The 12,849-nt window shown below is 44.6% G+C and overlaps 2 protein-coding genes across 3 annotated transcripts in view; one reads left to right on the top strand and one right to left on the bottom strand.

Moving 5' to 3' along the window:
• Positions 1 to 4,160, top strand: part of WDR86 (WD repeat domain 86) — a 38,012-nt gene extending 33,852 nt beyond the window's left edge. The window contains exon 7 of the mRNA XM_081243450.1: positions 3,897 to 4,160. Coding sequence (XP_081099576.1) covers positions 3,897 to 3,914 — 18 coding nt within the window. The 3' untranslated portion in view covers positions 3,915 to 4,160. The remainder of the gene's footprint in view (positions 1 to 3,896) is intronic.
• NUB1 (negative regulator of ubiquitin like proteins 1) overlaps positions 1 to 12,849 on the bottom strand; it is a 28,371-nt gene that overhangs the window by 4,053 nt on the left and 11,469 nt on the right. For both annotated transcript variants that reach the window (XM_081243447.1, XM_081243448.1), the window contains exons 8-12: positions 11,206 to 11,312; positions 5,978 to 6,164; positions 5,187 to 5,294; positions 4,311 to 4,463; positions 510 to 656 (exon numbers count right to left, since the gene is read on the bottom strand). In XM_081243447.1, coding sequence (XP_081099573.1) covers positions 510 to 656; positions 4,311 to 4,463; positions 5,187 to 5,294; positions 5,978 to 6,164; positions 11,206 to 11,312 — 702 coding nt within the window. The remainder of the gene's footprint in view (positions 1 to 509; positions 657 to 4,310; positions 4,464 to 5,186; positions 5,295 to 5,977; positions 6,165 to 11,205; positions 11,313 to 12,849) is intronic.

Below are 12,849 nucleotides of genomic sequence, written 5' to 3'. Positions count from 1 at the left end.
TCCTTGAACAAAAATTGGAAAGGACGTGGACCCGGGCAGAGTTACCACTAGTCTGGATCCCAACCTTTTTAGTCACTTCTGAGGACTTCTTTAAAAAGCCCCTTTGACAACATGTACTACTGACTAAATAATAAAACTAACTATTCAAAGAAAACATTTTAATTCAAAAAAATTATATTAAAACTTCAGTCACCTTTCTTTTCTTCCACCTTACTTGTTAAACTCCTGTTGCAAACAGAAACCTCATCAAAGTTCCTGCCCTGTGAGCCCTGCGGAATCGCGGACAGGCACTGAGGTGGGTGGGGCTCGTCATTCTGGCTCTGCCACTGGGTTCAAGAACCAGAGAGCTCTGACCCTTAGATCCAAACCAGGAATGAAGGGAAGGCCCGCAGTCGCAGGGCTCCCAGCGTCGGGAAGGACCAGAGAGCAGCTTCAGTGAAGCAGGGGAGGGGTGGCGCCTGGGCCGGGAGCAGGGCTGCTCAGGGAGGCCGGAGGCGGGGAGGGGTTACCTGCAGGGACTCCTCCAGGTTCCCGCTGGCCTGGTGGAGCGCCTGCTTGGCTGCGCGAGCGGAGTAGCCCATTCCTTTCAAATAGTTTATGTTCTCCAGGCGGCGTCTTTTCTTCTCTTTTTCCTCCTTCCTTATTTGGTCCAATTTCTTTAGGAAAACAGCAGAGTCACCAAGTTAGGGATTGCGGTTTTGTAAAAAGCCTTCTCAATCCATGCTCTGTAGGATTCTCGGGGTCACCAGGCAAAGTGAAAACCACAAGGTGAGGTGACCCTCTCTCTCCCTGTCCCGCCCAGCATGAGGGCCACCAGGGCAGAGACCAGGGGTGTGCTGCTCGTGGGGAAGCCCAGCGGGAGCCGGAGACGTCAGTCCAGGGAGGGAAGAGAGCACCTCAGGGACCACCACCTGGCACCAGAACAGGCCCCTGGGAACCAGCGGGCACACCCTGCGGACCCACAGAGAGGTAGACGTGCCTTCTTCTAGGAAGTGGGGGGAGGAGCTTCCTGCATGAGTGGGAGGGCTTCTCAGCCTCTGCTATGTCACCTGGGATCTTACCGAAATGTGACTCTGAACGTGGGGGCCGTGGAGGGGGTGGGTGGGTCCTAGATGGCGCCCAAGCTACCGATCCACCCACCACCGCTCCCTGGGTAGTAAGAACTTAGTCCACTTAAAACCCCAAGAATGCTCAACGCCAGGTGACAAATGTCACCTACCCCCGTGGTTCTCAACCCCGAGTCTCAGAGGTGCCTGGCGTTGCTCCAAGAGCCTGAGGAAGGCCACAGGTTCAGTCTCTTCTCCTCTTCCCACCCCAGCCCTCATCAGGAGAGTTCTGAGTTTGTTTTGAAAGCAAGTATCACTGTATTTTATTTCTATTTATTTATTTATTTTTTGGCTGAGCCGTGCGGCTTGTGGGATCTCAGTTCCCCGACCAGGGATCTCCCCGGCAGTAAAAGCGCAGAGACCTAACCACTGGACCGCCAGGGAATTCCCACAAGTATCATTTTAAAAGGATTTCTGCTGATTAAAACAATGAAACTAAAACAGGTTTGAAAACCACTAACTGAATCCAACCTCATCATTTTGCCAATGAGAAGACGGAAATCTCTCAAGACAGTTAGGTGACCCAGTCAAGGTCATCACCGACAGCAGAGCAGAGAGACGGCTTCTGCACATTCTAGAAACGGTCAGCCCTCGGCCCAGCACAGGGAGAACAGCAGAGAAAATAGCTTTTTCCTTTGATGTATCTCCTCCTACCTCCATGGCTCAGTCCAAGCAACAAGGGTCCCCTCTACATTCTTACAGCAAGAACTCGGCCTCACCTCTTAGGAGAAGGAAGGAATCCTCGCCATGGAACCAAACACACCCAGCTGGCAGTAGGACTAGGCAGAAGGGGTGACTGCCCACAACATTTCCTGGGATGAAGACAACCTCAGCCTGTAACTTCCTGTTTACAACAGTGGGGAACCTACCTGTGAGCGAGCGGGGCTAACGACGGCTGGGCAGCTCTGCTAGCCCGCTGCCCAGCCCCTTCCCCGGGGCCGCGGTCCGTGCCCCCACCGCGCCCTCTAACTGCCTCCTCTGGGCCAGTCTCCCCGACTCTGAACCCTTCTGCACAGGCCAGGCAGCTCACGCACCTGCTCCAGTCCCGCAGCGGCCCCTCCCCACACCCAGTCAGGCGCCAGCGCCCCTGGGCTCCGGCTCCGCCTCCCAGCTGACCCTCCCCGCTTCACCACAAGACCCATGCGGGCCGGCGTGATACGGAAGTCCGTATCACTCACATTTCCACTTTGATTCACACGTACACACCATGTAAAATGCCTCTACCCTGTCCCATCCTCTGCTTGCAGTTCCAGCCTCTTCCACTTACATTTCCTAAGGCTAATAAGAAGCATGAATAACATTCAAGCAGAGAAAGACCCTCCCAGCCAGCCAGCCAGCAGACACAGGCCTCAGAGCTGACACAAAGTTGGGGCCTCAAAGAACACTTTTTCCTTATTACAAATGCCTAAGTCAGTTTTCTCTTAACCATGTAGATACACATGATAGTTCTCTTTATACTAGAATTAGGAAAATAAAATAAACCAAAGAAATGACAATAAGCATTGCACTGCGAAATCTTATCGATACAGTAGGGTCAAATGTCGTGAGAGAACTGGGTTCTAGAGTCACGGCTGTGTACAGGCAAAACGACTACTTCTCTTAGGAAGGCCACCACGCTGCCTCTCACGGCCTCGGAACACTTCAGCACTGTCAAGGGACCTCGGTTTCATTAGTCTGTTTCTTTTGCCAGATGAGAAACTGGCCTGTACTCAGGGCCACGAGGTACAAAAAAGTCAAACTTTTAGGAATCACCTATTACCCTCTACTCAGTGAGATGTTCAAACCCGGAGCTTCAGGAACTGAGAGGACGGCAGATTCACGGGAGCTCACAGGCGATGGGACTCGGAGCTGGCCGTCCCACCAGCCACCCCAGCTGTCCCTAGGGTGTGGGAAGCTGACTGGTTCCCCGAGTAGGCCCTGACCAGCCTAAGCTAAGCAGACAGGCTCAAGCCAGTCAGGTCTTGGCACTCCCCTGGCCACGGCGACAGGCTCAAAGGTGGCCAATCAGCGAGCAGCTCAGAACGTCTCTGAGGATTCTGGGACCCGGACCATGCTCTTGGTGTGATGGGGTGACCCCGGTAACAGAGGAGGCAGAGAGACAGAAACCAGAGCTCAGCAACAGGGCGAAGCCACTGAATGAACTAACCAGAGACCCGGCCCTCCTCTGGGCTCTTTACAATTATGTAGGCCAGTGAACCCCTCCCTTACCCTCTTTATTGGGTGTTTAAGCCAGTCTGAACTTGTTGCCTTCAACCAAAAGCATCCCAACTACACATCCACTGAGTGGAAGAGTGAGCAGGGTCAACTGCACTATATACACTATTGTTTTTTTATTTTCTCCAAGGGCTTACAGTTTAATTCATTAAATGCACATCTGATAGGACACCACTATTTTTTTAAAAAACACTTATTTTTGCTACTTATAAAAAATTAGGAAGTGAAGTGGTAACTTTTACCATTTTATAGTATCTTTTGGCTTTTCAGAACCTTCTGTAAAAACTCAGAATGCTATTCTCAGATGGGAATTAGGAAGTACAGGAGAAAACCAGAGCCTCAGTTCAGGTTTTGCCACCGATTTGACCCATGACCCCGGAAAAGACAACCTCTGAGCCTGTTTTCCTCATTTGTAAAACTACCATATTCGATATGGTAACATTCCTTCCAACTCTGAAATTCTAAAGTATTTTTTTAACTGTACTTATCTCTAATTGTTTTAAATGATTATAGTTTTGAATCTTGGCTTTTATAACATAATGTTAATTGTTCATATGATCTGATTCATGTTTCCAGGCAAGAATGACACCCTGAACTGTTAACAATGGCTCCCTGGAAAACACAGACACCTTTAAAATGGTTTCCAGAAATATACTATGATTAAAAAAGAGAGAGAGAGAGAGAGAGAGAGAAGACTGCTTGGATAACTGTACTTATGAGCTACCTGCCACCATAGCAAGAATAAAATGAAGGAAACTGCACTGTCTGAAAACTGATGCAATTAAAAACGACAAGGTTTTCTCCTGACTTCCAAGTCTGAAGCAGTAAAGAGTTCCTTGTTAATAATACCTACTACGGAATTGTCTTTTTCTGTTCTTGCACATCTGAGAGCTAAGGCACTTTGGAAATGATTTTGCCATTGCCTCAAGTTTCACACCTACTCAAAGGCAAAGGCCTCAACCAAGCGCTGCCAAGACCACATTAAGGTACCTCTCTGCGGTTGGTGATGTGGGCAGCTGCGTGGTCCACGTTCCCGTCACATGCCCTTAGACCAAGCCGAGCTTCCTGAGCACTAAATCCCAGCTGCATCAAACTGTGAACTTTTGATGGATCAATATATAGCTCTTTAAAGAGCTGACATGCCTACAGACAAAGAAAAATATAAGAATCATGTAACCATAGTAACATTAAAGCCTAACACAAAGCTAAAACCTAAAGGAAACTGGATTGTACCCAATGTGAATTAGGGTGTGTCAGATTTTAGATAAAACCTCTAAATGTGACCTATTATCAACCAGTGCAAATGCAAACAGACAACACCCTCTCTGCTCACATGACTTATATGCAGTATGACATGAGAAAATGGGCTGAGGACTGTGGGAGGGGCTGGCATCCATTATCTCCTCCTTTTTGGTAATAAAGTCCCCTGAATTTGAGCTGAGTGTAGCCAGATGGTCTAGGCCAATGCCATGGAGCAGAAATGACAGGAGCACCTCCTGAGTCACCTCTCTAAAGAGGCTTGCCCCGGACTCTCTCCCTCCCTCTGCTGGCTGGAAGAGGCACTGACAGGAGCCACCCCGGCTGCCACACCAGCTGCCCCACTGCCCTGGCTGCTCACCTCTACAGCCAGATGAGAGAAACGGAAACTTCTAGCCAATTAAAGCACTGCCTTTTTGAGGTTTCCTTATTACAGCATCTTGTCTGTACTCTCACAAATACAAATATGTTTGAAGGAGAGGGAATGGGAGGGAGATGCACTTTCCTCACCAGTCACACACCACTGAGTTTATGAAATACTTAACTTCTGGGGATTAAAAAACAAAGTAGGTGAAAATGGTCACAACTTTGGAGCATCCATTTTCTTACCTTGTTGAGATATTCATAAGCCTCTTCACCATTTCCACTGTGATAATTTCGGATACCTTGAAGCAAGTAAAGTCTTAAAAACAAGACTTTCTCTTTTCCACAATTTCCCTAGAATTATTGGGGGGAAAAAATAAAACTGTCTTATTTCTCATTACAGGTCTGTAATACTCACATTTATAATTCCCTTCATCTCCACAGGGGCAAAATGGCATTCCTAAAATGTTTCTATCTTCACTATTGCTGATGGCAAAAGTAAGGATCCCAGGGTACAACGGCATCCCCTGTCCCAAAGAGAACACCTATCTCCAGGTGCCCAGGACAGGGGCGCCCCCTCTGGTCAGGAGGGAAGTATGCAAAAACCCAAACCAGGAATATCTCTTATGTTGCCCTGCAACTCCCAAGCAGAATTCTGATGACCTGTGGAAACTGCCTGAGAAAAATCCTTATTCAAAGCCCAGCTCTGGAGCTGTGACTCACTCGTGTGAACTGTCACTGTTCGAAATGTCTATTTTCTGCATTTAAACCTTTCATTAGACTCTAATGAATACAGTCACCAGCTCTCTCGGTCACAGTGATCAATGGGTTTCTGTGACTAGAAGACTGTGTTCCTCTGGTCACAGGCTAACTTATAAGATGTTTAACAATCCCCTTAAAATAGAGCTTAAAAAGAACACATTGCATACTACTATCAAATAAATCACCTTTGGCAGCAGTCTAAACACTTTAACAGGAATAAACTCAAATTCTACAAATGGGCTCACTAATACCTAAAACTAATTACAGCAACATACTTTTATGTGGACCAGTCTCTGATGATTTTCTCCATAACAATTTTTAAAGCATTTCTGGGCCATGTTTAATTTTTTCTCTGCATCGTCCAGGCATTCCAGCTGTCCCAAGCGGAAGTAGCACCACACTATGTCCAGCTGGAGTACTGCATAGTTGTCCACAGTGTCCAGCAGTTCTCTGCAGCACTCGCTGCCAAAGACAGGAAATGACATCACTGACAAGAAGCAGTAAAAACCTTTTTGTGCATTACTGGAATTTTTTTTTCCAGTTTTTGGTGTATTTCCAAAGACTAAGACAGAGATCACAGTGTTTATGAAGGGAACTATATTTATAATCTGAATCCTTCCAATGGGAAAAAAAAAGGAGTTAGGGCTCAAGAATAGAAGCTCAACACCATCTGCCCTGGGAGTTGGGGGCGGGGAGAGACAGACAGACAGACAGATGCACACACACACCCTTGCCATGTTGGGAAAGAGGCTTAGCAGGAAGTGGAGATTGGGGCCACTGTGTCAGAACCCTTCAGCAAATGTGGGGAGACCATGCTTTAAAGCAGTGGTTTCCAACCCTGACTGCAAATTAGAATCACCAGGATGTGAGGAATTTTTCTTTCCTTTTCTGATTTTTTTTGTTTGTTTTTAAGAAATACTGATACTGGGACCCCACTATATCAATTATAACAGAAACCTCTGGAGGTGGGGCCTGGATGTTGTATTTCTAAAATCCCCCTAGGTGATTCTAATATACAGCCAAAGTTAGAACCCCAAAGCTTTAAAAGCACACTAAAAAAAAAAAAAATCCTTACTTACTATGAACGCCTCAATTGATGAAGACTCTGACAAGGCATTCATGTCCAATCACATTGAAGGAGGGGAAAAACAATCCAGACAAATGCCAGGCTCTGAATGCCTAGCTGATCCTGGGGCCCAGGTGCAGGTTAAATGCTACTTGGCAGCTGTCGCAGAAGGCTGAACCCAGATACAGAGGAAGGGAGAAGACAGGCAAGGCAATGGAAGGTTGACAAAGATGGACATCGAGATAATTTATTTTGATTTTAAATTGTGATTATGTTACAAATTCATAATGCAAATCTAGATCTCAAGTTTGAACCCTCTTCAATAAGAAAGTAAAATGTGGAACATTCACAAACTTTAAAGATCTCATCTGTTTTTGTTTGTATCCTACTAAAAGACTGCTCTGGTATAAAACTACAAAACCTGCATGCCCTCAAGCTTCCCATCCTGCCCATCAAAATCTGCTTGGGGTGGGGGGCGGGGAAGAGCTCTGATTCTGTCATTTATGTTTGTTTTTTTCAAATAAATAAATAAATTTATTTATTTATTTTTGGCTGCATTGGGTCTTTGTTGCTGCGCACGGGCTTTCTCTAGTTGCGGCGAGCAGGGGCTACTCTTGCTTGCAGTGCGCGGGCTTCTCACTGCGGTGGCTTCTCTTGTTGCGGAGCACAGGTTCTAGGCGCATGGGCTTCAGTAGTTGTGGCACGCAGGCTCAGTAGTTGTGGCGCACAGGCTTAGTTGCTCCGCAGCATGTGGGATCTTCCCAGACCAGGGATTGAACCCGTGTCCCCTGCATTGGCAGGCAGATTCTTAACCACTGCGCCATAAATGACAGGGAAGTCTCTGTCATTTATGCTTTAAAGCAGAAGTCTCCTAAGTGGAGTGCCTGCACTCCAGGGTACGTACAAGACAATCCACTGGGGCATAAGAATAATCTCTCAGAGCAGGATTTTCATATTTATTTGTGGTTGCTTTCTTTGAACATTTCTATTCTTTGTGAATGTTTTGTAACATACACACCATATTTTACACACATCCAGATGTATGACCAGATGAGGGGCACCTTCTCTGAATCTTCTGCTTGGCCTGAGAACTTGACATTGAGAGGAGAGGAAGAAGTTCATGGACCATGGTCTGATCTTACACTCCAGGTGAGATTTACTGATCTACCTGTAGACACCTTCTGTTTCTGGGAGAGAAGCCTACCTCATCATTCTCATGAAAGCAGCAGACATTTAGCCAGTTTTCAAAGCCTCACACATGTGAACAGGCTTGTTTGTGTCTAAAGCATCAAGAGTGAGGACAGAAACTGCCTCCTTTCAGTTAAAAATAAAATCATGTGTATAAGTTTGACCCAGAATTGAGTATTTGTGCAGCCAAAACCAAAACCAAAACCAAAACGCAGCACAGGTCTCACGTTCAAGAGGTTCATTTCATTCTTTTAGTTTAAAAAAATAATACTTTTTATCCATATATAGGGCTATAAAAGAGATCATGACATCACCTGTATATAATAATTTTGAAACTGTTAGGACTATATTTGAACCTGCTCATGTCACTCAGAAAAAAATTTAAAGACTTGTATAAAATTGTGTCTTAGAGTATATTTTTATTGATTTTGCTTTAGTAGCCTGAATAGTCAATAGCCAATAAATTTTCATGTTAAAAACATTAATTAAAATCAATGTATAACATTGATTTAAACAAAATATACTGAGCCTAGCTTTAGAAAAATTAAATCCCATTTGGGCTTAAGTCAGTTATTTAACAGAAACTTATTACACTTGCCTCATGAGTTTTACATTTTTTATATAAAATAAAGATATTAATTTCAAGAAAGGTAAGCTAAGCTTAGGTACCTGCTTTTTTTAAAAGGAAGGTTGGCTAAAAAGTCATTTTTAGTTTTATTACTGGCTGTAAGGAACTGGATTGTGTGTAGTTTTTTTTCGTATTTCTCGGTACATGGGTTCAATAAATACCATTAAGCGTTGCTTGGGATGCAGTTAAAAACATGTTACTTGAAAACAGCGACCTTTTCAGGGCTTTGTTTTAAGCTTTGTTAGGTGGGACCAGAGCCGCCTGCAGGGCAGAATTAGCCCTTCGTCCCACACCCTACTGAATTCTCTAGCCAATGCCCCGTTTCCCACAGGTTATTATCCGCCCTCGGTGACCTCTCTGCTTCCCGGAGGTGGTGCTTTCCCAGCCTGGGGGCAGGGCGGGAGGGACCTCACAGGCCTGTGCTGACCCTCACTCAGCAGAAGACTCCAGGGGCGCCCTGTGCTCTCTCCTCCCACCACTGTGGCCTCCCTGGATTCCGAGCTCCATCTCTTCCACTCAGGGGAGACCAGGAGGCTCTGCCTGGGTTTCTCCTCCGCACACTGAGGCCTGGGAACTCCAGGCAGTGAGCTGAAACAATTCACAGGGTTCCACTCGTTTGTTTCCCCACCTCAGGGACCACTGTCCTGCATTGCCAGAAAACCACTGTTTTTACACATTTTGCCCAGTTTTTCAGTTGTTGCAGGGGACAGGGTAAATCCAGTCCCTGTTACTCCATCTTGGCCAAAAGCAGAACTTCCATTTTTAGCTTTAAATAGGGGAAACAAACTACTCTCAGTCATACTACATACCATACCACAAGATGTACAAAAGAAACCTGTGATAGAACTCTGAGCCTACTTGGAGAAGGCGGGAAAAACATCAAGGGGCAAAGGAAGAAGAACAACTTAAATTTCTTCCACCTCCACCGCTGACTTGCATTAGAGTTGATCTCCTTTACGAAGAGAGGGAAGGCGCACAAAAATTACGCTAGTAAGTTGACCTGAATAAACAAATCCCCGGTAGAGAAAACCAGTATTTTCTACTTAAGAAGGCACTGACAATTATTATTGGATTATTATGCCTACTACTCACTGAACCTGTTAACGTACTATGAACTGAAGAGGGAGTTATTTTTATTCAGGGTCTCCCTGAGACCTGAAAATGATTTCAAGGAGGTGTCCAAGGTAAAAAGATTGAGAAAGGCTCATACAGACAAATCAAGATCAACCATGTCTCAGTAATTGCTGAAGCTGGATTATAAGTGTATGGGAACTTATTATATTAGCTGCTATTTTTATATGTTTAAAATTTTCCATAATAAAGAGTTAGAAACAATTATGGAAGGGAATAAAAAATTTACTTGAATTTAAGGACCTAACTTACAGCCTGCACTGCTACCTGTAGCAGAAGAGAATAAAACTGACACTCAGAAAAAAGCAGAGACAAAGAGGCAGAGGAGGAAAACCAGAGAGGAACCAAGCCCTTGTTCTGGTTACTTTCAGCTTTGCCCCCTCCTCCCAAATATTTTAGACAATAAATCCCCCTTTTTGCTTAAATTTAAGTTTGTTCACTTAAGACACAAGTGTGCTGCCAATACAGCTGGCAAACTATATATACTTAGATTCATCTTCTTGAATGTACTGTATATATTGGGAATTCCTCAAAACGGAAAAGAAAATAACACTGATGTTGTTACCTTTTGAATATTTCAAACATCAAGTCTATTTTTCAAATATTTCATCTGCCTGGATTATAGCTTCTCAGTACCGTTTCCCATTAAGAGGAGCCAGAAGCCCTTGAGAAAATGTTGGCTGTTGCTCTGGGGCAGGAAATATTCAGGATGAGTCTGGACCAGCTCTGGGCACGAGAGAGCAGGGACTACAAAGATTACCCCAGGATCAGGTCAAAGGGATGCAGGACCACCTGCCAGCTGAAGACAGCCAATTTAAGCTCTGAGGTGTGAAGTGTATCAAATGTGTTAAAATCCATGAGCTCATACTGATACTTAGAAGAAAAAAAAAAAAGGCAGGGAAACCTCACCGGTGATGTCATCTCTGGAAGATGCTAAGGAAGCAACTCATTTATTCTGAAAAGAAGAAAATAAAGGGAAAGAACCCAGCATTTTATTCTGTCTTTCTGTACAAATGGTACCTTAGGAGGACTAAACAGCGATAAGGAAAAATATTTTTGAAATGAATTCCAGCAATAAATGCAGAAGGAATAATAAGTTATCACCATTTTGGAGCGCCTAATGAAACAATGGATTTGGGGAATGCTCCTCAACATCTACACCAAAATCATTAAGTAAAAAGCTGACAGGGACCTTATAATGGACAGTTCAGGCTGACAACATGTCATAAGAAACAGACATGATACCCTACATGCTTGCTGTAAAAAAAATAAGTGCATATGTTTATAAAATTCTTTACAGGGAAGAGAGATCAATTAGAAATGCGACGGGGAGAAACAGTTCACGAATCAGTCTACACCATAACTACGCTTTTACGTTAACCATCTTGGGTGAAAATCTGAAGTCCGAAGTGCACGGGGTGGGGGAAGGGTGCTGTGTATAACTGTCATCCTCCTTCAAACTGGCATTCACCAAGTACAAAAGCGCCTACCAGAAATATTTGTCAGCGTCCAACAGACATGGCAAGGCTATTCCATATTCTTTTCTTTTCAGGAAAGCTCTGCCTTTCTCATGATATCCCATAGCTAACATAAGGGCCTAGGAAAAAATAAGGATTTAAAAAAACATCACTTTTAACTATAATAAAACGAATTATATTAAAAGCATATTAAGTCTAAAGAAATCAAATACCGTGAAAACAAAGAGACAAAAAACTCAAGATCACAACTAAATCTAAAAGCCAAAATTAAGGAAAACAGAATTAAACCTTCATTTCATTTAAACACTGAAACCAAGAACTCAATTTAACATGGCTGAAATGGTCAGAACCGGCACGTGTCCCTTCGTTTTCATCACTTTATTTTAGTATCGGCTGATCTAGATCTATTTCTAGTATCCCTAAGACTAAACATATTAAAAAACAGCCAGTAATGACTGTATCTTTTCTAAAAAGAGCATTCATTTAACTCTCTATTCTTTTTTTTTTTTTTTTTTTCTTTTTGCGGTATGCGGGCCTCTCACTCCTGTGGCCTCTCCCGTTGCGGAGCACAGGCTCCGGATGCGCAGGCCCAGCGGCCATGGCTCATGGGCCCAGCCGCTCCGCGGCATATGGCATCCTCCCAGACCGGGGCACGAACCCGTATCCCCTGCATCGGCAGGCGGACTCTCAACCACTGCGCCACCAGGGAGGCCCTAACTCTCTATTCTTAATCAGGTTTTTTCTGAAGTATTTGTCAACTGTAGCATTTCTAAAACAATTTTTGCAAGGTGATCCAAATTTCTTTAAAGTTCATTAATATTTTTGGATTTGAATTTGTATATAATTTGATTTTGTAAAGGTTTCCCCTAAAGATCTAAATATCATCATTTAATATACGAATGTAATATCTGCAGTGGGCAAATAGTTGCCATAAAAAATCAATTCAATGAGAGTTACAAAGTTCTCTTATTAAAACTTAACTTTAATCCTTAATTTTTTTTTTTTTTTTTTTGCGGTATGCGGGCCTCTCACTGTTGTGGGCTCTCCCGTTGCGGAGCACAGGCTCCGGACGCACAGGCTCAGCGGCCATGGCTCACGGGCCCAGCCGCTCCGCGGCATGTGGGATCTTCCCGGACCGGGGCACGAGCCCGTGTCCCCTGCATCGGCAGGCGGACTCTCAACCACTGCGCCACCAGGGAAGCCCTAATCCTTAATTTTAAATCCATAATTCATATAGTGAAACCAACTCAAAAGTGTCCTTTAAAGACCAAAAAATTAAAATTAACTTGACCCACAGCCACTGAAGCTTTTCATGTAAGAAGCTACTGGACTCCAGCTCAGAGACTGATCTCATGGGCCAAGTTGTAGATGCTGCTAGAAAGACCCCCTTGGATATGTTCAAAGGTAAAACCACTTCCCCCTTACTCCAAATTAGAGAACAGGGCTGTGGAGAGACAGGGGAAGAGATGGCAGAATCATCTGTCACACTTTTCCCAAACTACCTAGCACCCCAGCCTCCTCTTCTGATCCATCCCTTAGGGAATGTGGCCCCCAAGTAAAATAAACTACAGCAAAACAAACACTGCCACAGGAAGCGACTGCTCCAGGACAGTGAGGTCCTGCCGTTCTGTACTCAGGCACTGAAACTCACAGAGT

This window comes from Mesoplodon bidens (assembly GCF_964165515.1).
Source record: "Mesoplodon bidens genome assembly, chromosome: 9".
NCBI lineage: Eukaryota > Metazoa > Chordata > Mammalia > Artiodactyla > Ziphiidae > Mesoplodon > Mesoplodon bidens.
The sequence above is the reverse complement of the archived record's forward strand: the minus strand, read 5'-3'. Positions and strand labels throughout refer to the sequence as shown.